General features: G+C 41.2%; 1 protein-coding gene across 1 annotated transcript in view; it reads right to left on the bottom strand.

The window, feature by feature from the left end:
* Positions 1 to 27,938, bottom strand: part of MYO5C (myosin VC) — a 119,208-nt gene that overhangs the window by 49,179 nt on the left and 42,091 nt on the right. The window contains exons 15-26 of the mRNA XM_075273463.1: positions 27,019 to 27,153; positions 26,133 to 26,230; positions 24,899 to 24,985; positions 21,807 to 21,918; positions 18,406 to 18,617; positions 16,705 to 16,870; positions 16,088 to 16,234; positions 12,744 to 12,908; positions 11,602 to 11,695; positions 11,457 to 11,520; positions 10,885 to 11,065; positions 6,995 to 7,088 (exon numbers count right to left, since the gene is read on the bottom strand). Of these exons, the coding sequence (XP_075129564.1) occupies positions 6,995 to 7,088; positions 10,885 to 11,065; positions 11,457 to 11,520; positions 11,602 to 11,695; positions 12,744 to 12,908; positions 16,088 to 16,234; positions 16,705 to 16,870; positions 18,406 to 18,617; positions 21,807 to 21,918; positions 24,899 to 24,985; positions 26,133 to 26,230; positions 27,019 to 27,153 (1,555 nt within the window). The remainder of the gene's footprint in view (positions 1 to 6,994; positions 7,089 to 10,884; positions 11,066 to 11,456; positions 11,521 to 11,601; positions 11,696 to 12,743; positions 12,909 to 16,087; positions 16,235 to 16,704; positions 16,871 to 18,405; positions 18,618 to 21,806; positions 21,919 to 24,898; positions 24,986 to 26,132; positions 26,231 to 27,018; positions 27,154 to 27,938) is intronic.

Raw genomic sequence — 27,938 nt, forward strand, 5'->3', positions numbered from 1 at the left:
GAACTAGCCTCTGCTAGGCAGAAAACATTCAGAGCACACTCCTCTCATCTTCGCACCGTTGGCTGGCGGAGGAAGACGAGGGGGTTGGAGTGGCATCTGATGTCCCTATCCCACACGAGGCTAGAGGGTGCACTTCAGTGCATCCCATTGCTTCACCACAAATGGTGTGAAGGGGAGTGGAAAATGGAGGAAATGGAGAGTGACCCTTACAGTTGGGGCCAGCAAAGGCATGCCAAGTAACACACTGGCACACATGGCTGACTTCATCTTGGGTTGCTTTTCAACACATATTTCACATCATGAAGAACAAATAATACTGGATTTTTTCAAGCCTCGAACCCCAGTCTAGGTCTAATGTCTGTTCCTTTCTTATATTAGGGGAGAGGGAAAAAAAATTACTTCAGTGATACGTTTAGCGTACATAGACTGACTATTAATGTGTATCCCACTTAGTGTTGTTAGGGTTACACACCGTCACAACCTGGCTAAAGCTTCTATAGCTGTTAATAAAGTCAACATAACTTTACGGTATCCAAAAAGACAGCTGGTACCGACAGAGAGCAAGACAAATGTCACCCAAAGCTGTGAGCTCTGAACACCCACAGTGACTTTGGCGTCATCATCATTATAAGGGAGTGGGTGGTAATAAATAACTTGGCAGTGCCTAAAACCCAAAAAGCTTATACAACTATATTTACATTAAGATACACAAATGAAACTTTTCAGTAGCATGTCATGAGACAAGCTGATAAGCTCTTCCTTTGTGCAGTGCTATTTGAAAGTTAAACGCTGCCTTTATTTTAATTCTGGAGAAGGTGCAGACATTAGATTTAGAACATGTTGTCTTCATTGTCCAAATCCTCTATATAGGTAACGCGTTTTTCGGGCCGAGCTGTCTGGGAACGAGCTGGTGCAGCACTGACAACCTGGGTGAATATGGCAAGAGCCTGAGATGTAGGGTGAATGAATCCCCAAATTATTTGTGGAATTCCCAGTGAGACAATGGCACTGTATACCAGTATTAAAAATTGTGGGTGCACATAACCCCCATATATTCTTTGAATTCCCAGTCAGACAATGGCACTGTATACCAGTATTAAAAATTGTGGGTGCACGTAACCCCCATATATTCTTTGAATTCCCAGTCAGACAATGGCACTATATACCAGTATTAAAAATTGTGGGTGCACATAACCCCCATATATTCTTTGAATTCCCAGTCAGACAATGGCACTGTATAGCAGTATTAAAAATTGTGGGTGCACATAACCCCCATATATTCTTTGAATTCCCAGTCAGACAATGGCACTGTATACCAGTATTAAAAATTGTGGGTGCACATAACCCCCATATATTCTTTGAATTCCCAGTGAGACAATGGAACTGTATAGCAGTAGCAAAAATTGTGGGTGCACGTCACCCCAATATATTCTTTGAATTCCCAGTTAGACAATGGCACTGTATACCAGTAGTAAAAATTGTGGGTGCACATAACCCCCATATATTCTTTGAATTCCCAGTCAGACAATGGCACTGTATACCAGTATTAAAAATTGTGGGTGCACATAACCCCCATATATTCTTTGAATTCCCAGTCAGACAATGGCACTGTATACCAGTATTAAAAATTGTGGGTGCACATAACCCCCATATATTCTTTGAATTCCCAGTGAGACAATGGAACTGTATAGCAGTAGCAAAAATTGTGGGTGCACGTCACCCCAATATATTCTTTGAATTCCCAGTTAGACAATGGCACTGTATACCAGTAGTAAAAATTGTGGGTGCACATAACCCCCATATATTCTTTGAATTCCCAGTCAGACAATGGCACTGTATACCAGTATTAAAAATTGTGGGTGCACATAACCCCCATATATTCTTTGAATTCCCAGTCAGACAATGGCACTGTATACCAGTATTAAAAATTGTGGGTGCACATAACCCCCATATATTCTTTGAATTCCCAGTGAGACAATGGAACTGTATAGCAGTAGCAAAAATTGTGGGTGCACGTCACCCCAATATATTCTTTGAATTCCCAGTTAGACAATGGCACTGTATACCAGTAGTAAAAATTGTGGGTGCACATAACCCCCATATATTCTTTGAATTCCCAGTCAGACAATGGCACTGTATACCAGTATTAAAAATTGTGGGTGCACATAACCCCCATATATTCTTTGAATTCCCAGTCAGACAATGGCACTGTATACCAGTATTAAAAATTGTGGGTGCACATAACCCCCATATATTCTTTGAATTCCCAGTGAGACAATGGAACTGTATAGCAGTAGCAAAAATTGTGGGTGCACGTCACCCCAATATATTCTTTGAATTCCCAGTTAGACAATGGCACTGTATACCAGTAGTAAAAATTGTGGGTGCACATAACCCCCATATATTCTTTGAATTCCCAGTCAGACAATGGCACTGTATACCAGTATTAAAAATTGTGGGTGCACATAACCCCCATATATTCTTTGAATTCCCAGTCAGACAATGGCACTGTATACCAGTATTAAAAATTGTGGGTGCACGTAACCCCCATATATTCTTTGAATTCCCAGTCAGACAATGGCACTATATACCAGTATTAAAAATTGTGGGTGCACATAACCCCCATATATTCTTTGAATTCCCAGTCAGACAATGGCACTGTATACCAGTATTAAAAATTGTGGGTGCACATAACCCCCATATATTCTTTGAATTCCCAGTGAGACAATGGAACTGTATAGCAGTAGCAAAAATTGTGGGTGCACGTCACCCCAATATATTCTTTGAATTCCCAGTTAGACAATGGCACTGTATACCAGTAGTAAAAATTGTGGGTGCACATAACCCCCATATATTCTTTGAATTCCCAGTGAGACAATGGAACTGTATAGCAGTAGCAAAAATTGTGGGTGCACGTCACCCCAATATATTCTTTGAATTCCCAGTTAGACAATGGCACTGTATACCAGTAGTAAAAATTGTGGGTGCACATAACCCCCATATATTCTTTGAATTCCCAGTCAGACAATGGCACTGTATACCAGTATTAAAAATTGTGGGTGCACATAACCCCCATATATTCTTTGAATTCCCAGTCAGACAATGGCACTGTATACCAGTATTAAAAATTGTGGGTGCACGTAACCCCCATATATTCTTTGAATTCCCAGTCAGACAATGGCACTGTATACCAGTATTAAAAATTGTGGGTGCACGTAACCCCCATATATTCTTTGAATTCCCAGTCAGACAATGGCACTGTATAGCAGTATTAAAAATTGTGGGTGCACGTAACCCCCATATATTCTTTGAATTCCCAGTCAGACAATGGCACTGTATAGCAGTATTAAAAATTGTGGGTGCACGTAACCCCCATATATTCTTTGAATTCCCAGTCAGACAATGGCACTGTATACCAGTATTAAAAATTGTGGGTGCACATAACCCCCATATATTCTTTGAATTCCCAGTGAGACAATGGAACTGTATAGCAGTAGCAAAAATTGTGGGTGCACGTCACCCCAATATATTCTTTGAATTCCCAGTTAGACAATGGCACTGTATACCAGTAGTAAAAATTGTGGGTGCACATAACCCCCATATATTCTTTGAATTCCCAGTCAGACAATGGCACTGTATACCAGTATTAAAAATTGTGGGTGCACATAACCCCCATATATTCTTTGAATTCCCAGTCAGACAATGGCACTGTATACCAGTATTAAAAATTGTGGGTGCACATAACCCCCATATATTCTTTGAATTCCCAGTGAGACAATGGAACTGTATAGCAGTAGCAAAAATTGTGGGTGCACGTCACCCCAATATATTCTTTGAATTCCCAGTTAGACAATGGCACTGTATACCAGTAGTAAAAATTGTGGGTGCACATAACCCCCATATATTCTTTGAATTCCCAGTCAGACAATGGCACTGTATACCAGTATTAAAAATTGTGGGTGCACATAACCCCCATATATTCTTTGAATTCCCAGTCAGACAATGGCACTGTATACCAGTATTAAAAATTGTGGGTGCACATAACCCCCATATATTCTTTGAATTCCCAGTCAGACAATGGAACTGTATAGCAGTAGCAAAAATTGTGGGTGCACGTCACCCCAATATATTCTTTGAATTCCCAGTCAGACAATGGCACTGTATACCAGTAGTAAAAATTGTGGGTGCACATAACCCCCATATATTCTTTGAATTCCCAGTCAGACAATGGCACTGTATAGCAGTATTAAAAATTGTGGGTGCACGTAACCCCCATATATTCTTTGAATTCCCAGTCAGACAATGGCACTGTATACCAGTATTAAAAATTGTGGGTGCACGTAACCCCCATATATTCTTTGAATTCCCAGTCAGACAATGGCACTATATACCAGTATTAAAAATTGTGGGTGCACATAACCCCCATATATTCTTTGAATTCCCAGTCAGACAATGGCACTGTATAGCAGTATTAAAAATTGTGGGTGCACATAACCCCCATATATTCTTTGAATTCCCAGTGAGACAATGGCACTGTATACCAGTAGCAAAAATTGTGGGTGTATATAGCCCCAATTCTATTGCTAGGGGACTTGCAGGGTATTTCTGAGGTGAAGGTGGGGGGGCACACCGTTGGAACGGGGATTTGGGGTGTATATATGGGGTATACGGGAATACACTGTCAGTGTGTTCCATTCAGGATCCTGGGAAAGCTGGGTTGCGGCGATTGAGCCCGTCAGTGCCACGTTACACTGACAAGCTTCTCCCTGGAATTGAAGTTATATGTAAGCCCAATATATTCTTTGAATTCCCAGTGAGACAATGGCACTATATGGCAGTAGCAAAAATAGTGGGTGTATATAGCCCCAATTCTATTGCTAGGGGACTTGCAGGGTATTTCTGGGGTGAAGGTGGGGGGGCACACCGTTGGAACGGGTATCGGGGGTATATATCGGGTATACGGGAATACACTGACAGTGTATTCCATTCAGGATCCTGGGAAAGCTGGGTTGCGGCGATTGAGCCCGTCAGTGCCACGTTACACTGACAAGCTTCTCCCTGGAATTTAGCTCTTATAAGAGCTGTTGGTTGTCTTCTCCTTCCTATCCTAGCCTGTCCCTGCCTACCCAGAATCTAACCCCTAGCTAACTGGACGGAAACCTCCGTCCTCGGTGAATTGCAAGCTCAGAATGACGCGAAGCTGGGCGGCGCTGTTCTTTTAAATTAGAGGTCACATGTTTTCGGCAGCCAATGGGTTTTGCCTACTTTTTTCAACGTCACCGGTGTCGTAGTTCCTGTCCCACCTACCCTGCGCTGTTATTGGAGCAAAAAAGGCGCCAGGGAAGGTGGGAGGGGAATCGAGTAATGGCGCACTTTACCACGCGGTGTTCGATTCGATTCGAACATGCCGAACAGCCTAATATCCGATCGAACATGAGTTCGATAGAACACTGTTCGCTCATCTCTAATCATTACATATATATGTATATATATATAAATATATATATATATATATATATATATATATATATATATATATATACATTATTACATATATCGATGTCACAAAAATGCTACCTGAAAATGTCTAATTTTCTGATTTGTTTTCTAATGATGAGTATGACAGTAAAAACTCTGAGTACAGGTGTAGTCTCTTTAGTCACTGGGTCTTAGCATAAGAGGGAATAAAAGTGTTTCCCCCAATGCCATATAAAACGGCTCTCAGAGGTTTAAAGTAGCATGCCTCTTGAGAGATTTTTGACTGAAAGACATGCCTCCACGGCACACTCAAAGGCAATTTGGTCAGTTGATAGACTTTAAGATGAGGCGCATCACAGTAGCAGTTTGGTCAATTTGATGAAGTACCTACCATTTGGGCTATTCTGACCTAGCTGTTAGGAGGTGTTGGGGGCAGTGAATATGTGAGGGCATGCACACATGAAGAATAGGTTGTATACGCTCGTATACAAGACTTCTCCCGAGCTGCACCACTTCTCTGGAATGCTCTACCCCGGACAATAAGATTAACTCCCAACTTCTACAGTTTCAAACGCAAACTAAAGACGCATCTTTTTAGACAAGCCTATCACAATTCCTAATGCACAAAATTGTCTGAACACTGTATAAGCAATGCCGCCCCTGCTACCTCTTGTGTCACCCCCTCTACCTCATAGATTGTAAGCTCTTTTGAGCAGGGCCCTCAGTCCCATTGTGTGAAATTACGTTCTTTGTTATGTATGTCTGTATCTGAATCCTATAAATTGTACAGCGCTGCGGAATATGTTGGCGCTATATAAATAAAATGTATTTATTATTATATATAATAGGTTCCTACACAGAACACCAGTACAGAGGGTTGTATCAGTACAGAGCAACTCACAGTTTCCTTGTCCACCATTTGTACCCAGGTGGCACCTACATTACCCCTGTCTCCACCTGGACCATTCCCAGGAGCTCATCAGAAGGGAATCTGGTATCACCACACCTCTTACATGCCCTGCCATTGACAGCCAGCCACTGACACCTTTTTTTACAGTCTTGTTGTGAACGAGAAATCTAGACGGCTCTATATTGGAACGGTGTAATCTTTAGTGAAGAATCCAAGTTCCCTTTATGGATCAAATGAGATTTATTGCCAATCAAGCATTTATGGGAAGAGCTGGGATGGCAGAATGTACAGGCCCAGCTGCAACATCTGTGGGCAAATGTGTTGCAGAAAACCATATGGAATCCGTATACCTACATGCACAACCATATCTCATCTTGTATCCAGGCTAGAGAAAGCCCAACAAGATACTAGAGCCTCTTTTCAGTTGTACAGTTTTCTCCAATAAATGTATCCTTTCGCTCTAATATTGTAACCACTTACATATATCATTACCTTCACACACATAAAGTTTAATTGAATTCCAACAGCTCTTTCTTGACACATGATATTTTTATGAGTGACTGTAAGTTTCATGCACTTAAAAACAGGAGAATGGAGACATCTTACCTCGCATTTCATGCTTCTGCTTCTGTGCCTGGTGGTCAGTCTCCTTTATCTGGGTTTCAAGAACTTCAATTTGAGTTTCAAATTCTGGGATTTTCTGGGCAAGGAACTGATAATGGCATATAATAATCATGTATGTCTATGGGTCTGACATATGTAACTATAGCAATCACACATATTTTTTTTATATTTTTATGTACAATTCTATGTAGAAGGAAGATGCATGATTGAGTTCCTTGGTAGATCTGCTATCTGAACTGCAAAAGTGGGGAGACATCTTCCAGGAACAACCATATTAGTTGTTGTTCAGATTTCAAAGAGACAACTAAAACTAAGAAAGATTTTCTGACAACAGAGGTTTTAACTTAAAGTAATCTTCAGACTTAATACAGGCCTTTGTGTAATGTGTATTCATTTTCATTGCAGTCAACAGTAGATTTCCTGAGTCAAAAGCCTATTGCTTTTCACTATATGGTGGGGTCAGAGGACACACTCCCAATGATGACATCTTTTCACACACTTCAGTGAAAGATGTTGTAAAATGAACCTTCCCTTTAAATCCAAATTCTCCTCACTGTCATGATAGTATGTAGATATTTTGTGTCAAACACTTAAACATGTTCCTCTCCCTTAATACATTTAAAGCTGTTGAGGTAGACCTGACTAGTGTCTCATACACAATACATTACCTGTATTTCCCACACCCTATGTTACTTCATCAATTTGACCTGAGAAAGCCACAGTAAACGTCAGTAGCCATAAAATAATACATCATAGTTTTTCCTCAGCATACATGATAAATAGGAAGAAGACTTTCTACTAGGTATTTATAACTTTTGGAATGTACCTTGCATCCTGACAGCATTTCCCAGTGATTAATAACAGGAACGATGTGTAGTTCCTCATAGAACATAATCTCTATTTGCTATATGCACTTCCTCCATTCTTCTCTATGTAATTAAAAAATCTCTCCCTAAATGTGTATAGGGTAAATTCTGTGACTCAGACATGTCTCCCCAACTCTGGCATAATATACTGGACGCAAGTTGTATAAGGAATGGAATCCCTTTCATGCACCCACACGCAGCAAAGACCTGTCATTAAAGGGGTTTTTCTAAAAACATAATCCTATTTCAAATATATATTTATATTTTTTCCAAATATAAATAATTTAACAAAATTGTTTTAAATATTGTCTCTAGACATCTCAGTGGTGACAGTCTGTTGTCTTTATAGGTTGCCAATGTATCCAACCATGAATTCAAGAATTTTCTATGGTCATCCAGTCACCCAGCCATGACTTCCTTATTGTGACCGTGGTATCAACTTGCGCATGAAGTGTCTCTGTACGATAATCCAGCCACAAAAAGAAAATCATGGTTGGGTTTCTGGCAAGGTCATTTCGCAGATCACAGAAAGTTCCTCCATTTATGGTCATATCCTTTGGCAACTGATGAAGACAACAGATTGTTACCACTGAGATGATTAAAGAAAATCTCTAAAATTCTGCAAAATTTTTGCTAATTTATATGTGTAAAATTGTTTAACTTTTAAATGTCTACAAATCTAAATATGGTTATATACATTTGAGTACCTTTTAAGTCCTACCACCTTCAGTATTTGTCAGGCTACACAAATGTCCAGCACTTCTGTACCATACAGGAGGGAAACTGATGTCAGAACTGATGTCATAGTTTTGTATGGTATAGTTTCTGGCATTTGAAGCATCAGTTGTGACGCCAGATGACTCCCTGCACTGGATAGGTGTATGATAGGATAGGTATGATAGGTGCATACAATATTGAGGGTAAGTTCACACAGTGATTTTTGGTCAGGATATTGAGGCCGTATCTGCCTCAAAATCCTCACCATAAAGATAGCTCCCATTGAAATCAAAGGTCTATTTTCCGGGAGCCGGAAGAAACGGCTCCCGGAAAAAAGATGCGAGATGCTCATTCTTCAGGCCGTTTCACCTCGTGATTCAGCCTGAAGACACTCCCGCCTCCACACTAGGCCCATTCATTGGGCCAAATCCAGAGCGGAGTGCATGGCTGAATGCCGGTGCAGTGCACTGTATTTTAGTCGCGGCTACTTGGTTTTTGGACCGGAACTTGAGGCGGCCTCGACCTCAGGTTCTGGTCCAAAAAACCCGGTCTGAACTTACCCTTACTTTCCTAGGGGCTGTAAGAAATTTGGTTCTGGGACAGGTAAATTATTCTATGATTGTTATTCTGTGCTATAATTTGGCTCGGATATTTAGTTACGACTTTGCAAAATGTTTGATCAGGTTGAAATCAGTTTCCCATCCATACTGTAAAAGTAAAAGGTTTTGTTGTCCTGATCAGGGCTAAAGGGACCCCAGGATTTCAGAAAAACCTGGTTGGAAAACACTGATCTACAGTATCAGTTTACCATATCAAGAACTCTGTGTACATATCAGCGCAACAAGTCAAACTTAGGTTTCTTCAGACCTGTATACTTCCCTGATTATTAGCTGGCATTATGTGACAGGAATTTCCTGAAAGCAGTGCAAAGCAGTTATATAAAATATGAAACGCCATCTGAGTATCTGGAAGAAACAGGCAGTCAGTGACATCATCTGTTTGTATATGCAATGCTCGTCTGGTGACAGTCCCAGTTAAATATGTATCTGGACTGTATATGATATAATACAGTCCAGCCAGTTTGTTCTATTGTAAACTCCGAGGACAGGAAGAGCCAAAAGGTGACCTCAGGGCTAGTTCTAGGGAATTTAGCTGATGAGACAAGCTTTAGAAAATCCATGGCTGCAATAATCACTGAGAATATGGATAGAAGCAGGTTTTGGAAAGCAGGATAATAACTTTCTCTACAAAATGGAATGTTGCTTTCAAATACAGAAAAACAGCCAAGCCACTGTTATATTCACTAAATACAGGATACAGTGCCTTCCAAAAATACTCATACCCCTTGAACTTTACACATTTTGACACTTTGCAACCATAAACGTAAATGTATTTTAGGGGGAGTTCACACGATGTAACGTGCCGTGTGATGTGGCACGTATATGGCGTGTGAGAGTTTGCGCGCCGTAAAAGCTCCCATTGATTTCAATGGGAGTTAGGATCGTATATGCCGCGTTATTTTGCGGCCGTGATTTTGCGGCCGCAAAATAATGCGGCATATAAGATCCTAACACCCATTGAAATCAATGGGAGCGTTTACGGCGCGCAAACTCTCACACACCGTATACGTGCCACATCACGCGGCACGTTACATCGTGTGAACTCCCCCTAACTGACATTTTAAGTGATAGACCAACACAAAGTAGCAGATAATTGTGAAGTGGAAGGAAAATGATACGTGGTTTTATGAATTTTAATCAAATAAAAACCTGAAAAGTGCGACATGCAAAAGCACATTTAAGTTTGTGGTAGTAAGGTGACAAAATGTGAAAAAGTCCAAGGGGTATGAAGACCTTTGCAAGACACTGTATGTATATAAGCAATTTTATATAAAGTGGACTAGAGGTTAGTGACACTAGTACTTCTGTTAGTCTTTGGTGGCAAAGGGGTTCAGTAATATCTGTGGTTATTGGTTGGTCTAGAGATGAGTTCTTGCTTTTCACAGTCAGCACTAGGGGGAGCTCACTGCAAAAATGTATACAACTACAGTAGGTACTAACTTTGCATCTGTATGTATGGAGTCCCCCTTGGTGTGATGCAGACAAAATTAAAGCTATCAGTTAATGCTAACATATTTCTCCCAAGTGTAAGATTTATTAGATTCAATTATGTTTTGCTTTACATTTGCAGAAAATAAACAGTCAGGGGACACTTGTTCCAGGTTCTGAAAAGAACAAGGTAAAAATGGGTGACGTAGGGAAAGATAGGTGATCGTAGATTTTTTTTTACCTTTGCCCGGTCAGACAAGTGAGCAACTTCAAGTTTCAACTCATCACTGAGCCTTGTTTGCTCTTCTATCTGTAGTGTCAGTTGTTTATTCTTTTCTTTCAAAGCCTCAATTTCATCTTTCAGCTGCTTTATCTGGTTCTCATAGTCCTGTTTTTGCATTTCAAATTGTTTTTCCAGCCTCCTGTGTAACATAATGAAAGAATTTTGGGGAGAGTAATATACATGTGTGTCTTCGTGTGTATGTTGGGGGGGGGGGGCTGCTTCTCTGACACTTGATTCCCTATTAGGTATTTTATATACAACAAAAAAAGAGCATTCACTTAAAGGGATTGTCCCCGAATCAATGCTTTTTAACAATCCACAGAATAAGCCATAAGAGTATTATTGCCTGAATACTATTTACAGGTTTTTAGACTTACAGAGATAGCTGACTACTGTGTAACCATGCATTTGAAAGGGGAATATGGGACCCATATTCTTGTGAACAGTTTTATTGAGTCCCTTTATAGGAATTGTCTAATGTGCAGAGTGGAAATAAGTCGCCTTAAATGTATACTATATTTTGTACATACATTCTTTGCTTTTCTTCTTTCTCCACATCAGAAAATAGCTGATTAGTAAGCTCATCCATTTTATCTGTAAGGACCGCCAACAGTTAGACACAGACAATAAGACACTCTACGTTACATCACTAAGTTATAAAACTGAAACACTCACCCTTCATCTCTTGGGTCTTCTCTTCTAGTCTCACTTCCAGCTTCTGCTTGTGCTCCAGAAGTTCAGAATTATGAGCTTGAAGCTTTGATATTTTCTAGAGACAACATACAATTTCATGCAGCAGTTTTAGGGTGACGAACCACTGTATATTTTTACAATGAAGAAAAAAAACTGTAAAAGCCAGTGGAAGATCACACATACACATGGAAAACCTACAGTCCCAGGACCCCAGAAAGCAGGTGCTTAACAGTGAGTCCCTGTGCGACCACACTGTTATATATACAAGGCTGTATTAGTAAATAATAGTATTCCCTGTAATAAATCGATAGTGGATCATGTGTTCTTATAACTCTGCTTTGTGCCGTTCCTCTACCATTGAACAGAGAAATGTATCAATAAATCCCTACTGTCCAATCAGAACAGTGACTCCCAGGTGTCAGTTTATTCATAAATCGTCGAGAGGAATAATAGAGGAACAGGGTAATGTATAGCTATGAAAATATGCAACCTCTCTGCGGGAAAACCGTTTTTTTTTTTTTTTTTTGGCAGGACGCAAAGTAGGATATGCAGGACTTTGTGTCCAGCCAAAAAAAACCAAAACGGTTTCCCCGCAGAAAGGCTGCATATGGACATCGGCGGTTTGCCTTAAAAAAACCCCTTTCAAATGAATGGGTTTTAAAACTGATAAGAGGATCTTTCACCACCTCTACATATTCAAGACCTTAGCTTCTGTTAAAAGTTGCTGCTTAACTGATTTCAGCAGAATTGGAATTTTTTCTAGCCCCCACCATTCCCAAGCAATAAGCGCAGTTAGTTTTGGTGCCTAATGTGGTATTTAAGCCCTGGAATGTCAGAAGGGCAGTGTCAGGCGGGGGTGTGATTCAGAGCTCCAATCAGAGGTAACCAGTATCAGAGCTCAGAATGTGCATTGACTACTCAGAAATAGTTGGAGCTTCAGAAAAAAATTCTAACTGTGCCGGAATCAGTGGAACAGCAGCTATTAAATATGTAATTTTCTTGGAGGTGGTGACAGGTTTTCTTTAAGTAACCAATTTTAAAGGAGTATTCGTTAACCTGACTGAACTTTTAGATTGTATCTTTTGGAACACTGTGACAGCAATGTCAGGACATATGGCACACACCTGCTCAGCCTCATCCTTGTACTTCTTCCCTTTTTCTTCCTGTAACTTCCTCTGAGAGACAGATTTTTCCAGCTCTGATTCAAGTTTATGGAGTTTATCGACATCATGTGAGTAAGTGGATGCTAGACTGGTCAGTCTTTCCATCAGGCCATGATTTTCCTTGTTCTAAAACAAAATGAAGCAATGAGCTATTTTCAGTCCATACATTAACAGGATCTTTATTGTGTACTCAAAATGCCCACAAGGGACTGGGAAACCATCTAAAAGCAGGACACATGAGTGATAATAGTTTGATCTATTTGTAGAAGGGGAAAGAGTGGTTACAGAAAAAAACAGGCACCTCCTGAGGCAATTACAATGACGTAACCCGTTATCCTTATCCTTTGAGTGACAAACTCCCACCCAGCAACAAACACTTTACCCATAAGTCATGAACATGGACCAACAAGCTCTGTGCTGTGGACAACGCTACTTACTATTAGTGTTCTTCTTTACCTTGGACATTGTCGCTCAACAGTAACTCATTAGCAAAATCAATTTTCTGTTACATCATTTATGTTGGCGTCTTTCTCTCTATACAAATATACTCAGGCAAAAAATAAGCTTTCAATCGAAATGATTTAAGAAAATTTGGTGTCTAGATATTGCCATACATATTTGTTATGGGGCTACCTTGTAGTTCAGAACAGCCATCTTATGTATGTAGTGGGCATGTGGCATGTAAAGAGGTCACTTCTAGTGCTCAAAATCTTATTGTCCAGCCTGCTAACATGTGACTACTGACACTAGACACATTAAGGCTAAGGCTCCACATTGCAGAAATGCAGCTTTTTTTGTTGCAAGTTTTCTGTGTTTTTTTGAGCCAAAACAAAGAATGGCTACAAAAGGAATGGGAACTATATAGGAAATTCATATATTTCTACCTTTCACTAAATCCACTCCTGGTTTTGTCTCAAAAAAACATAGAAAAATCTGCTGCAACTCTGCAATGTGGGGCCTCAGTCTAAGACGGCAATTTACTTTAAATGTAAGGGCTAGTTCACACGGGCACAGAGGGGGCGGATTATGGCGCGGAATCCACGTCATAATCCGCCCCCTCACAATTCCCCCCTTTGCTGCTCACGGAAAAAAAAAGCGAGCTGCCCTTTCTTCAGGCGGATTCCGTGGCTCCCTGAGCTGCGGCGTCCGCCTCGCGGCAGCATCCTCCGGACTAGGCGCGTCAAAATCAGGACCAAAATACGCTATTCCGTCCCTGTATGAACTAGGCCTAAAGTGGTCGGCTAATCCCATCCACATATTGCAGAAAATAATCTGCAGTATAAATGCAGCGATTTGAAAACGCTTGTGTTTTTGCAAATCGCAGCATGTCAATTACACCTATGTAAACAATGGCAGTATAGGTATAATGGAAGCAGAAAGTGCACAGAGGAAAACTCTGCGGACTTTCTGTGAAAAGATCTAGCGAATCCCTTTCACTCGTTGCAGAAAAATACATGCAGCAGAAATGCTACAATTTCCCTATAGGTATAATAGAAGGAGAAAGTCTGTGAAAAGTGGTGAAGGAATAACCACAATGCATTGCCGCCGCGTTTTTTCCTGCAGCGCTTTTTAGCTATGGCCTGCTATGTGTGGCCTTAGCCTTAAGATAAGGTTCCACGTTGCTGAAAAACAGCGTTTTTTGTTGCAGATTTTAATGTGTTATTTTGAGCCAAAGTCAGGAGTTTCTTGAACAGGAATGGAAACGATAAAGGAAGTACTTAGACATTTCCCTTTTGTTTGATCCACTCCTGACTTTGACTAAAAGAAAAAAAAGCAGTAAAATCTGCAACAATAAATGCTGCGTTTAACCAAAGTGGGGCCTTAACCTTAACAGCATATTCTGAGAGAGAATGAAACCCCCGCTAGGGGGCACAATAACAATTATGTGACAACAGGATGTTGACACAGAAGAATTATTGAAATGAAAACATATGAGAACATATTCCAATTGAAAACCTATGTTTTGCTCGACCTAACAAAGTAAATTAATATCTACTTGTGAGCCAACTAACAATTACTGCAGTGTGTGTCAGAACTAAACAACACGCTCCATTTTGTACTGACTGTAATTGATGTCCATTATTTACTAGGATGCCACACACTTGTATTGTTACAAAATACAGTGAAATCCCTTTATCTAGCACACAATAATCTACAGATGAAGATACTACAGAATTTGTTTGTAGCACAGAATTGCAAAATCTTTTGTAATTTTACAAGATCAAAAGCAGAAGACAGGGCAAAAATAACCACTTAAAATATGTCTTTAATCATAATGGATGGAGTCATCACAATATGCTGGCCTATATATAGACAGCATAGTACAGCATGGGGACGTTGGTCCAATATGTTTATTGTATGTATGTATGGTCTGATGACAGATCTACTTTAACCACTTCAGTACTGGGCCAATTTGTGGTCTAGGACCAGACACATTTTTTTGGTTTTTTTTGTATGTGCTGTTTTGAGGGCTGTAATATTTTTATCATTTGTGTTATTCAACTAATTTCTGGAGTAAATGAGTTGTCAAGGGTCTTTTTTACGACCTATATGTGCAGTAAATGTGGTTAATAATAATAATAATAATAATAATAACAATATAAAACAATATACTCACCTCTCCTAGGTCCTTTGTGACCCACTTCAATCACTGGCATCAGGGTTGACCTCTTCACAGATGGCATGTCACTGCTGTCTGTCATTGTAGTCAATTGCCATTAGTGAAAAGGTTTCTGCTGAGGCCAGTGATTGGTTGCAGTGGTCACCTGACCAAAACTGACATCACCTACAAATAGCAGCTGCTGGAAATGGAGGACCTGGGAGAGGTGAGTCCTTTTTTTTTTTTTTTCTTGCCCCCATTTGCTGCACAATTGAAATCAAAGGGATTTCATATATGTTAGATCAGCGGTGGGGTCCTCCACGATCATGAGAATTGTAGTCTCCCCAGGAAAGGTAAAGAAAAAGAAGAAACATTTTGTCGCTTAAAAATATGGCAAATATTCTATGGTTATGTCAGAAATATTAAGTCAGAATATTCTCTAGTTTTCTCACTTTTCCTAATGTGAATATATGATGAACTTGTATTTCAACATTTTACTGTAACAAATCTGTTTTGACTGATTTATTTCAGTGGCAATGGTCTCATTTCGTTTTTTTTTGGGAAATTCTCATGGGTCAATTCTCTATATGACATTCAAAGGGTAAATGTCTGGATTTCCCCTTTATTTTTTGAATGTGGGAAATTGCTGAAAGTGTATATCATATATCGCATTAACAAGTTAAATCTATTTTGTACAGTAAATTACCTGATCTTCCAGCTTTTTTTGAAGACGTTGCACCCTATAGGACAGCTGAATGTTTACCACAAATCTTCGGATGTTCTGAAACCTGCGCCGGGCCAGCCATGCGCGTGCATACTTCTGTAGTATTAAAGCCTTGTGTTCTTCCCGCATCTTCATGTAGGTAATAACAAAGGGCATATATTTTATCTTAGTCATTGTCCGTTATGAACAAGAATTAAAATCAGAAATGTACAGTATGTGTCAAAAGGCAATAAACTGCAGCAATGGTACTTTGGCTATACATGGCTACAATATCATCAGGATACATATCCTAAATACTGTAACTACAATTATATTCTTCATAAAAGTAAATCATTATTATTAGCTCTACATTATGTCACTGTGTCAAGTATTTATTTTGTTGCTGTAGCTCTATTATCTGATACTATTATCACTTCTGAACATGATATGAATAAATATACATTATGTGGGTTATCTGTGGCCACACCTGAATGTTGTGATTTTGAGTAGAGTTGCCCTTTACCTGCAAAAAAAAGTTAACTCCCTTTGCATCCTAGTCCATGAAACACAACATTTTCCCAATTGTTTATGTTCAGTAGGAGTGCTATACATAAACATACCTTGCGGTACCTCTTTCTTGCCAGATAGCCTCGAGTGAATGCTTGTATGGTTACAGCAGCTACTAATATAAGCTGGTATATGCGACGCACTAAGAAGCCTCTGCAGTGTTTCTGGATGATGATGGCAGCCCAAGTGTGCTTAATGGCAGTCGCACTTATTGCTTGTCTGGAGGAGAGACAAAAAACTACATTCAAAAATTTGTGTTGAAGAATTCCTGAAATTTATGAAAGTATCCAGTCAAATACTGTAAGTATAAACAGTCTTTATGAGACAGATGTATGTCAAAGAGCATCCTACATTTTAAGGTTTACATCTAGATAAGTTAATGGTATTAAGCGTAAAGGTGTTTCCCCACAAAATACCTTTTTCATAAGTGAAAAGGATAGGAAATAAAATGTATTTCACCTTGAGTCCTATGGATGTACTCCGTTCACTCAATGACCTAACACTTACATCCTCTATTATCAGAACGTCCCACGCTCGTATACAAGACTTCTCCTGAGCTGCACCACTCCTCTGGAATGCTCTACCCCGGACAATCAGATTAACTCCCAATTTCTACAGTTTCAAACGCAAACTAAAGACGCATCTTTTCAGACAAGCCTATCACAGTGTCTAACGTAAAACCTTAACCCTCCTCTGTCCCCGCTCCCACATTTCCCCACATGATATGATGTCATCTCATGCTAACTTTATAGGTCCAAGCTCCATCCACATGTTAAAGGACACGACTGTCAACGGCTCATAAAGTCTTATGTTTATGTAATGACAGTCACCTCTATTACAAAAGTGTCTGACCTCTGTATAAGCAATGCCACCCCTGCTACCTCTTGTGTCACCCCCTCTACCTCATAGATTATAAGCTCTTGCGAGCAGGGCCCTCAGTCCCATTGTGTGAAATTACTTTCTTTGTAATGTATCTTTCTGTCTGTATTTGAACCCTACAAATTGTACAGCGCTGCGGAATATGTTGGCACTATATAAATAAAAATTATTATTATTATTATTATTATGGCCGGGTTCAAACGGGTTTGTTTTTTTGGGCCAGATTTTGAGGCAGAGGCATCCAGTCGCGGCATTCCGCTCTGGATTAGGCCCAAATGAATGGGCCTAGTCGGGAGGGAGTATTCGCGCCATGGACTCTGCGGAGGATTCCGCCGTGGAATCTGCGGCAAGAAAGGGCAGGTCGCTTTTTTTTTTTTCGAGCGGCACAAAACCGCTAGCAGAAAAAAGAAGTGAACGGGTCCCATTGAAGTCAATGGGAGGCAGTTTTATGAGCCAGATTCTGACACAGATTCCTCATCAAAATATGGCCCAAAAAATCCCGTGTGAACCCAGCCTAAGGAGGAGACTTAAGACATCAGTCGAGCATGCATGCTAGTTCATTGTTCACAGTGTATGGAGCAGCAATGTGCATAGCTGTTTCCACATGTCCATAAACTTTCAATCTAGAGACAGCTCCACTCAAATATCTCCTCAATGTGTCATGATGTTGCAGAAGAATTGGAAACTTGGTGACTTGTGGGGGGTCTTAGCATTGGGGCTTCCAGCAATCTTACATTTGCCACCTACCCTTTAAAGTATGTATTTTCTTGATTGCTTTAAAACAAACATATACTGTTAGCTGACTATGACCAAGCACAGTGTGAACTTTGTCTTAGATATTTCCATACTTGAGTACAATATTAACGCTGGGTTACCTTACAGCCCGTTGTCCTCTAATATATTGCTGTATGACAATGGCGGCGTTTCGTGCACGCAAAAACTTCTTCCTCTGTACCCAGCCCCGAATGTTCTTCTGGATCATAACACAGGCATTTCTTAACTTGTCGGATCTTAATTTTTCTAGGTATGCCACTTGCCCAGCTCTAAAAAAGATTTTAGTCCTTCCAAACTGATACTGGTTGGAATCCTGCAAACAGTCAAGAAAAATATTATACATATATATATATATTTGTACTAAATTCACCATCAACAACACAACTAATCCTTGTGCTTTCTAAGGTAAGGATGGATCTCATCTTCATCTCCTCTGCAGAGATGTCAGTGTATCTATAACAGAGATATTGCTTCAGTCATGTAATAATATGGAATATAAAAAGGTCATTGGGACAGGGTTACATGTAATATATCTTTCCTTATATAAGGTTCAGCAACAAAGAAATGCATACACGTCAGAGAGGATAACCCTGGATGTAAGGACCATGAAACATACCTGCCATCTAATAATCATAGTGGTCCCACTCACCCATTAATGCTGAGGGCCCAAAGTCTGAGAATGCATACTGGCTGATAGATTCTGATGATAACATGCCGCCTTATGTCTGCCAAGTGTAATGGAGGTCTAAGGTCTCCTAATACACTCTACATGAAAAACAATTGAGGACCTACGTGGAGAAAGTGATGTAAAACCACACAGGGTCTCCATGACTACACATCACCTGACAGAAAGCAGAAGAGGACAGGTCATCAGAAGCTCTTAGTAATAAAGCTTCAGGGTTTCAGTCTAGATTTTCAAGCAACCAACTTAAAAATGGCATCTTAACCATTCCGTGTCTGCTTACTCTTTGTACAGACAACTGTTCTCCAAGTACACGGATGTGCGGCTCGGATATTTCTTTGGTTTTAGAGCCACCTACTGGCCACATTTCTCACTGCATTCTAAGCACATTCGAAGCAGTCCCAATATACAGCAGACATCCTATCCTATCCTACTAATATTATAAATGTGACAGTTTGTATGTTTGTCTGTTTTGTTCCTCAATCACGCAAAAACGAGTGAACGGATTTGAATGAAATTCGGCACACAGATAGATTGTAACCTCGATTAAAATATAGGCTTCTTTTTATCCCGGTAAATGACATGGCTTCACAACTGTTATAAATTTAAGTTCACATACTATATTAAACAGAACCTTATCTCAGCCAGGGCTGTTATCACTCTGTGTAAACACACGCTAACCTACAGTGTGTATACACATTTGCAGTTCGTTCAAATTTGTCGCAAACAACGAGAGCTATGAAGGAAACCAGAAGTCACACAGTTGTCCTCAAGCGTAGCTGAGGGGGATCATCGACTCCAACAACACACTCATTATATGGCGTCCCAGCGAGCTGCTGACATGAGTTCATGAGTGAATGAGTTCAGCGCAAGGCCAGCTTGAGAGCTGCCAAAACGCTGGAGCATGCGGATCATCAGTGCCAACAACACGCTCATTATGCAGATCATCAGTGCCAACAACACACTCATTATATGGCTTCCCAGCGAGCTGCTGAGATGCCGGAACAATCATGGCCACAGCGCGAGGAATGAGTTCAGCGGCAGGCCAGCTTCACAGCTGTTGGAACGCTGGAACAGACGGATCATCAACACCAACAACACGCTCATTATATGGCGTCCCAGCGAGCTGCTGTGATGCCGGAACAATCTCAGGCACGGTGTGAGGAACAAGTTCAGCAGCAGGACAGCTTGACAGCTGCCAAGATGCCGTAGCAGGCAAACCGTCGACGGCAGCAATTTGCTGAATATAGGCGTATCATCGACGCCAACAACCCACAGACGAAGTCGCGGGCAGAGGTTAGTTAGGTAAATTTTACTCTTCATCATCGCTATTTGTTTTTTTTTTGTGTGAAAGGTAGTCTACCACGTCCTCCAGCATACTCAGTAGACATCACCACATTACAAAGCATATGGCAGTGACAAACATCATACCTTTATTAGGTATATCAGTTTTGTAGAATTGTAGAAAAACAACTTTGAAGTCTTATACAAATGAGGCATTTGGTGCACTGTAGGCGGTCTTGAACTTCCTGGAGCACTGATTTTGCCACTTGTACCCTTAACATCTGCCTGCACCACCCCATGCAGAGAGAATTGATCCTCCCAATGCTATAATATCATATATCCCACTTGAGCAGCAAAAAGAGTGCACTCAATGCAACCAGGCCTGCCCCCAATGCACCAACTTCCTCATCTGCATGACCACCTTAGAGGTCTATGTAGACCGCTAGTTTTTTTTTTTCTGCTAGCGGTTTGTTTCCGCTCGCGGAAAAAAGAAGCGAGCTGCCCTTTCTTCAGGTGTATTCCGGGGCTGAAACAGCCATGGCGTCCGCCTCGGGACACCTCCATCCGGACTAGACCCACTCATTTGGGCCTAATCCGGAGAGGAAAGCCGCGACGGAATGTGTTCACGCGGAACCCCGTGTGAACTAGGCCGTATTCCGAAGGATGGAAGAGACCTAAACAGGATCCGTGCGCTGAAGCCCAGGGAAGGTGAGTAACACTGTTTGGACAGATCCCAGTGTATAATAATACCAGTTCTTGTTTGAACGTGTTCAGTCTGAATGAAACTGCTAAATGGATATTGTGAGTTTCGGCCAGCAAATATCCACTTCCAGTTGACTCTCGTACCCTGCCAAAATATTCAACTGTATCAGTGGAGGTCAGATTATAACTGGGGAAAATGTGCAATTATTTGCCATTAGTCCCTCTTGCAGCCTTGGGCCCTATGCAAGCATACATTATAATCCATCCCTGACTGTGCCAATTGTTTATGCTACTCTGACACTACCTACAGTAGTAACATACATTTAAATATCCAATACTGCCATAGTCTAAATATTACTGGGGCACTTTTTTGCACTATAGTTAAGCTAAAAGTCCCTGAACATGGTAATTCTCAAAAAAATCTGATGCTTAGGGTTTCCTAATAAAAGCAGAATTTCTGCCTGCATTATGTGCTAGTCTATAATATAGCAAGCCGATTAGCACTTGTTTACCATGTCATTGTACTGTATGAGGACGAGTGATCAGAAATATGATTTTTGCATCAGTCCACAGCACATCATTATTGACACTATTACCACAAGGGAATGTGCTGCTGACAGACAATGATTTTTATGCCTACAAAAGATGTGATCAGCGCTCATTTAGCAGCAGATTGATGGTGAATTTTAATATGATGTCTAGTACTTTTTTTAAAGTCAATAATAATGTCTTATAACTGTGAATACATTATAGTTCGAACAATGTATTCCAGCACTAATTCTGCTAACCTATTAATTCGCTGACATACATACCATCATGCTGAATGTCTCCTACCTGGATTAGCCTCTGAAGTACAACCTTGCAGATATGTTTCTTATCACTCAGAGACAACTCCTGCTGCGTCATTAGGATACTGTACCGACCGTAAAACTCTATATAGGTCCACCTGTAGAGAAATTACAAGAAACTAGAATCACAAGAAAGCAAGTCGGATGAATGTGGTTAATGCTTCAGTTTACAGAATATAAAGCAGCTGCTTCAGCAGGAAGAGTCCTAATGAACAGCAATTTGCGCCCTTTCTTTACGAGAGATACATTAAAGACCCCTTTTGTCGCCTTGATTCATTCTCAACTTGACTACTGTAACTCCTTACTAATCGGTCTTCCCCTCACTAAACTCTCCCCTCTACAATCTATTCTGAATGCAGCGGCCAGGCTCATCTATCAGTCTAGACGCTACAGCGATCAGGGCCGCCATCAGGAATTTTGGGGCCCCATACAGCCTAAGTGTCTGCTCCCCCCCCACGCCATTTTAAAACTACCTTATTTTGCGTCATACCAATTCTGTATTACATTTCCCTTTATTTAGCAGCATTACAAGGCTTAATCAGATTCTATTTGCAGGTAAAATCTGCTATGTGTGAAAGCGCCTATAGAGAGCCAACACCATTTATAAGAACCCTCTTAATAAATCCTCAGGGCTTATTCACATTGCGTTTTTGGCCTCCCTTGCCGGGATACGTTGGTAACCAGTCAGAATCAGCTGTCAACTTATCCCTGCACGAAGAACTGGCCATTAAAAAAAAAAGGGGGGGGCCTGCAGTTCTCCGTGCAGGGATAAGTGGGTAGCTGATTGTGACTGGTTACCAACGTATCCCGGCAAGGGAAAGTCCCAACCCCAAACAGGCTGCTAGTAGCATAGCCTACATCATTATTATTCTCCAGCTAAAAACTTATATATTATATATTATTGCCCCAGTTCCCTCTCCGCAGTGCCGCACACCTGATGTCCCAACAATCCCCCCCCCCATCCACCTTCTAACATCTTTCCATTGCCCCCTGTACCCATACCTCCCAACTTTTGAAGAACCAAAAGAGGGACAAAATGTGCGGCGCGCTTTGCGCGCCGCTGGAAATTTTGCCCCACCCACTGTTATGTTGACTCCGCCCACTCATTAATTTTTCACACTGTATAATCCTCCTACAGTCACCCGTAAATTATATGTCCCCCCTCCGTCTCTCCCCCAGCTTCATATACACCCTTCATCTGCCCCCAGATTCATGTCCCCCCATCTCTGCCCCCAGATTCATGTCCCCTCCATTTCTGCCCACAGATTCATGTCCCCACATCTCTGCCCCCAGATTCATGTCCCTCCATCTCTGCCCCCAGATTCATGTCCCCACATCTCTGCCCCCAGATTCATGTCCCTCCATCTCTGCCCCCAGATTCATGTCCCCCCATCTCTGCCCCCAGATTAATGTCCCCTCCATCTCTGCCCCCAGATTCATGTCCCCTCCATCTCTGCCCCCAGATTCATGTTCCCCCATCTCTGCCCCCAGATTCATGTCCCCTCCATCTCTGCCCCCAGATTCATGTCCCCTCCATCTCTGCCCCAGATTCATGTCCCCTCCATCTCTGCCCCCAGATTCATGTCCCCTCCATCTCTGCCCCTAGTGTCATGCCGTCCTCTCCTTCATCTGCCCCCAGTTTCACATTCCACATTACACTTACCTTCTCCTTCGTTCCCCCGCTGCTCTCTGCGCGCCTCTCTCTCTTACTGGCGCACAGTTGTAGACGCGATGTGACGTCATCACATCGCGTCTACACTGCCCGGTAGCCGGCGGCAGTGGCGAAATGAGGAGCTGACACAGGTCAGCTCCTCGCTTCAGCCGCATATGTGTCAGCAAGAGAGGCCGCAGCGGCGAAGCGAGGAGCTGACACATATGCGGCTGAAGCGAGGAGCTGACCTGTGTCAGCTCCTCGCTTCGCCGCTGCCGCCGGCTACCCGGCAGTGTAGACGTGATGTCAGCGAGAGAGGCGGCGAAGCGAGGCGCTGACACAGGTTAGCTCCTCGCTTCAGCCGCATATGTGTCAGCGAGAGAGGCGGCAGCGGCGAAGCGAGGAGCTGACCTGTGTCAGCTCCTTGCTTCAGCCGCGTAAGTGTTTAACTCAGATCTGCGTCCTCTGGACGCATATCTGAGTTGAAACAAACAGGACATACAATGACTGCTGCCGGCACCAGGGGGCCAGGGCCCCCCCAATTTTTAAATTTGGCCGGGCCCCTGACGCCAGTAGCAGTAGTACTGGCCTATCGGCGGCCCTGACAGCGATGCCTCTGGTCTGTGCCAGTCACTACATTGGCTGCCTATTCATTACAGAATACAATATAAAGTTACCACTCTCATCCACAAGGCTCTCCATAATGCTGCACCTCCATACATTTCCTCCCTCATCTCTGTCTACCGCCCAACCTGTGCTTTCCGTTCACTCAATGACCTAAAACTTACATCCTCTATTATCAGAACCTCCCACTTCTGTATTCAAAACCTTCTGAGCTGCACCACTTCTCTGGAATGCTCTACCCCAGGCAATCAGATTAACTTCCAATTTCTACAGCTGCAAGCGCAAACTAAAGACACATCTTTTCAGACAGGCCTATCACAATTCCTAATGTAAATCATTCTGATGTTAAAATCCTTAAAACACTCCTGTATTATCACACAGGATATGTTGCCATATCGGATTGTAAATCCATATGTCCAGGCACCACCTGCACATAAAAGGACACTGACAGGTGACGGCTCATACAGCTTTATTTATTTGAAATAAAAGTAACCTCTATCACAAAAATGGCTGGACCACTGTATAAGCAATGCTACCTCCTATGCCGTCCCTACTACTGCTTGTGTTACCCCCTCAAATATTGTCACACCCTCATAGAGATTGTAAGCTCTTGTGAGCAGGGCCCTCAGTCCCATAGTGTGAATTGACTATTGTCCTTTAATGTACATCTTTGTCTGTACTTGAACCCTACAATTTTTAAAGTGCTGCGGAATATGTTGGCGCTATATATAGTTTAGAGAAGTTACAGACAATTCTGTTCTAGCTGCAGCTATAGCTTGTATCATCACAGTGTGGAGATATACCTGGAGGGATAGCTTTGCGCACTTATTCGGATGGTTTCCAGCACGCCACATGCTCTCAATTGTTGAACCACTCTTTTAGGGTCAAATCTGCAACACAGCATATAAAAGGCTTAAAAATGTAAAACTTAGCACATGCCAAGATATTCATGCTATCTGAGATATTTATAAAATCTTGCATTGCACTTGGCACTTTTACTTTAATAAACCAAGAGAACTAGGGAAGATAAAGGAAATAAAGTTGAGCATAGAAGTATGTATTATGAAGATCAGCAGTCTCCAGTGGAAACCGAAAGCTATACCTGCACGTCCCTTTCACAAAAAATATCTGAACCCTTACCAGGGAGAAATATTTACATCTCTACAAAGCTGATGAGAGAGCTTGTTAATGGACCTCATTGACCACAAACATTTATAATGCAACTACTACACAGAGAATATCATGTCTTTTTGTTCAGACAAAATCTAAATCTATGTTCACTTTGCAGGATAGAGGCTTGGACTTTTTTTAATTTATGTGGCACCACAACTTTTGGGGAGCAGCCAATGGGAATAAATATACAATCTGGAGGCACTGGGAAACATAATACTGGGGGGGCATGGAAACATTATACTGTGGGGGGGCCACTGGGCAGCATTAAACTTTGGGGGAGGGGGAAGTGAAGAACATTATACTGTGTGTGGACCGCTGGGGAGCATTGCAGAACATCCCCGGAGGAGCTTAGCAGAACATCACTGGGAATACTATACTGACGGTAGACTACTGTGGAATAATGTACTATGTTTGGGTCACTGGGGAGCATTATACTGTTGATGGTCACTGGGGAACATTATACTGTGTGTGGTCCACTGGATAGCATTTTGATGTGGAAGCACTGGTGAGCATTATACTGGGTGGCACTTGGGAATATGATACTGTGTGGGAGCCACTAGGGGGGCATTATATTGCTATGAGGGCCACTGGGGAACATTATACCATGAGGAGGACAATAGGGAACAACATACTGCGTGGGAGCCACTAAGAAGCAATGTAATGCGGTGGGGGCCATTTGGGAACATTATATCATGTTGGAGGCAATAGGGAGCATTATACATAAAAATAGAATAAAAATCTACAATCAGAAAATACAAACAGATTAGAAAATAGTGGTTATATTTCACTATCAAGTTTTTATAATAAAAATCTTGATACATTCCCTTTAAGGGTTACAAGCTACTGGCTTTACTTTATACTTACTCAAATGGGAGCTTTTCATCATTGGGTTTTATGCATCGGACATAATGAGGAGTGGTGGCATTAAGTGTCTCCATAAGTAAACACAGGGAGTTGCGGAACTGAAAATACCAAGAAATACAGAGACATATGATCTGGAACGCAGAGCACAAGAGCTGCATTACACAAGCCATTACAGATCACTAGAGCAGCTAAAATTCTTTCAAGCAGCTACAACTCTCCTTTTATATTATCTTGCTAACACAATGGGAATGCTCACCACATTTTTACATACGTCTTTTGCATGCTCCAAGTCTATCAATACCAAAAATTTATTTGCCAATTTTCTTCCTCTGCAAAAACTGATCACTGATGTACAATAATATATAATGGTATTGATTGCTGTGACCTCTTCACTCCTTACTACAAACAGCGCCATGCATTGTATAGTGGTTCTGTTTGGTATTGCAGCTCAGCATCATCAATTTGAGAGAAACTGAGCTGAAGCATGTTTAATTTCCTACTAATCTTTTGCATTCTGTTGAAAAGTAGGGCTAAGCCCAAAGGGAAGGCTTGACCATTTATTATTCAATCCTACTGCAGAAATTTGAGGAAAAAATAAGAGGATTGGACACACAGAAAGGATTTCTTTATTCATTTCTCACTTTAAATGCAAAATAAGGCAAAATAGAATCAAAGGAAATATAGTGATTGAGGCTGGGGCCCTACGTTGTGAAAACGCTGTGATTTAGCCATGGCGATTTACAGTACCTGCAAAGTGGATGGGATACTGGCTAATGCCATTCATACATTGCAGAAAAACATCACCAGTGGAAATGCAGCGATTTCAAAAACCATTACGTCAGCAAAAAATCAGCCATTACATAATATATATTCCACAATCCAGTACCTTGTTGCCCACAGTCTTTCTTAATTCCTTGTTTGCTGCCTTGATCGCGGGCCTTGCAGGTTGCACTCTTATGGCTGCTTTGTATGGGTTTGTGGATTCAGTATTATCTTGAAAAAAATTTGCACAAAGCTGGAACTAGAAGTGTTTAAAAAAAATAAAAAAAAATACTAATTAGTCTATATGACTGTATACACGTACTGTGAAAAAAATATTGGGGCATTTACTACAAGAACAAACATTTGCAGTGCACTTTTCTCACAGCGAATTTAGGTCCAGGGGTATGTTGTAATGAGGGCAGAGAATAAATCCTTGTGAATACCTTTGTAGGCATTAATGGATCTATAGATGTCAATACAGTACTCTCCCTGCTAGATAAAAATCACATATTTGTATACACCTACGCTTTACTTTATACTTTGTTTCCAATCGTTGTACAGTGCAACAGACACAAAATTAAAGTAGTGTTCACACTACCATTGGATTCCGTTATGAAGGTGTCCGTTTAAAAAAAAAACAAAAAAACAAACATCTATCATAGCGGACACAAACAGACAGTAACTGATGGCTATCAGTTACTGTCCGTTATTAGTCCGTTGCCCATAGACTTCAATAGTATCTGTGTTATAGCACCCATGCAATGTAATTACAGCCTGCTGGAGATGTATAGTGGAGGTAATGGTGCTATTATGTTGCTGTGGGCACCCGGACATCTTGAGCTGGACGCAGGCCTTCTACCTCTCTGGTGCAGTCACAACCCCTGGAACCCTGAAATTTACTCTATTGCTGGTGATAAGCGCCTTCAAAAACAGTATAACAGAAAAATGTTCAAATAAAAAAAATGATGATATATTTCTTTTTTTTAATAAATAGAATATATAGGCAATAACAGGGTCAAAAATATCTAAATATAATTCTAACAA

The sequence above is a fragment of the Leptodactylus fuscus genome, chromosome 5 (assembly GCF_031893055.1).
Source record: "Leptodactylus fuscus isolate aLepFus1 chromosome 5, aLepFus1.hap2, whole genome shotgun sequence".
NCBI lineage: Eukaryota > Metazoa > Chordata > Amphibia > Anura > Leptodactylidae > Leptodactylus > Leptodactylus fuscus.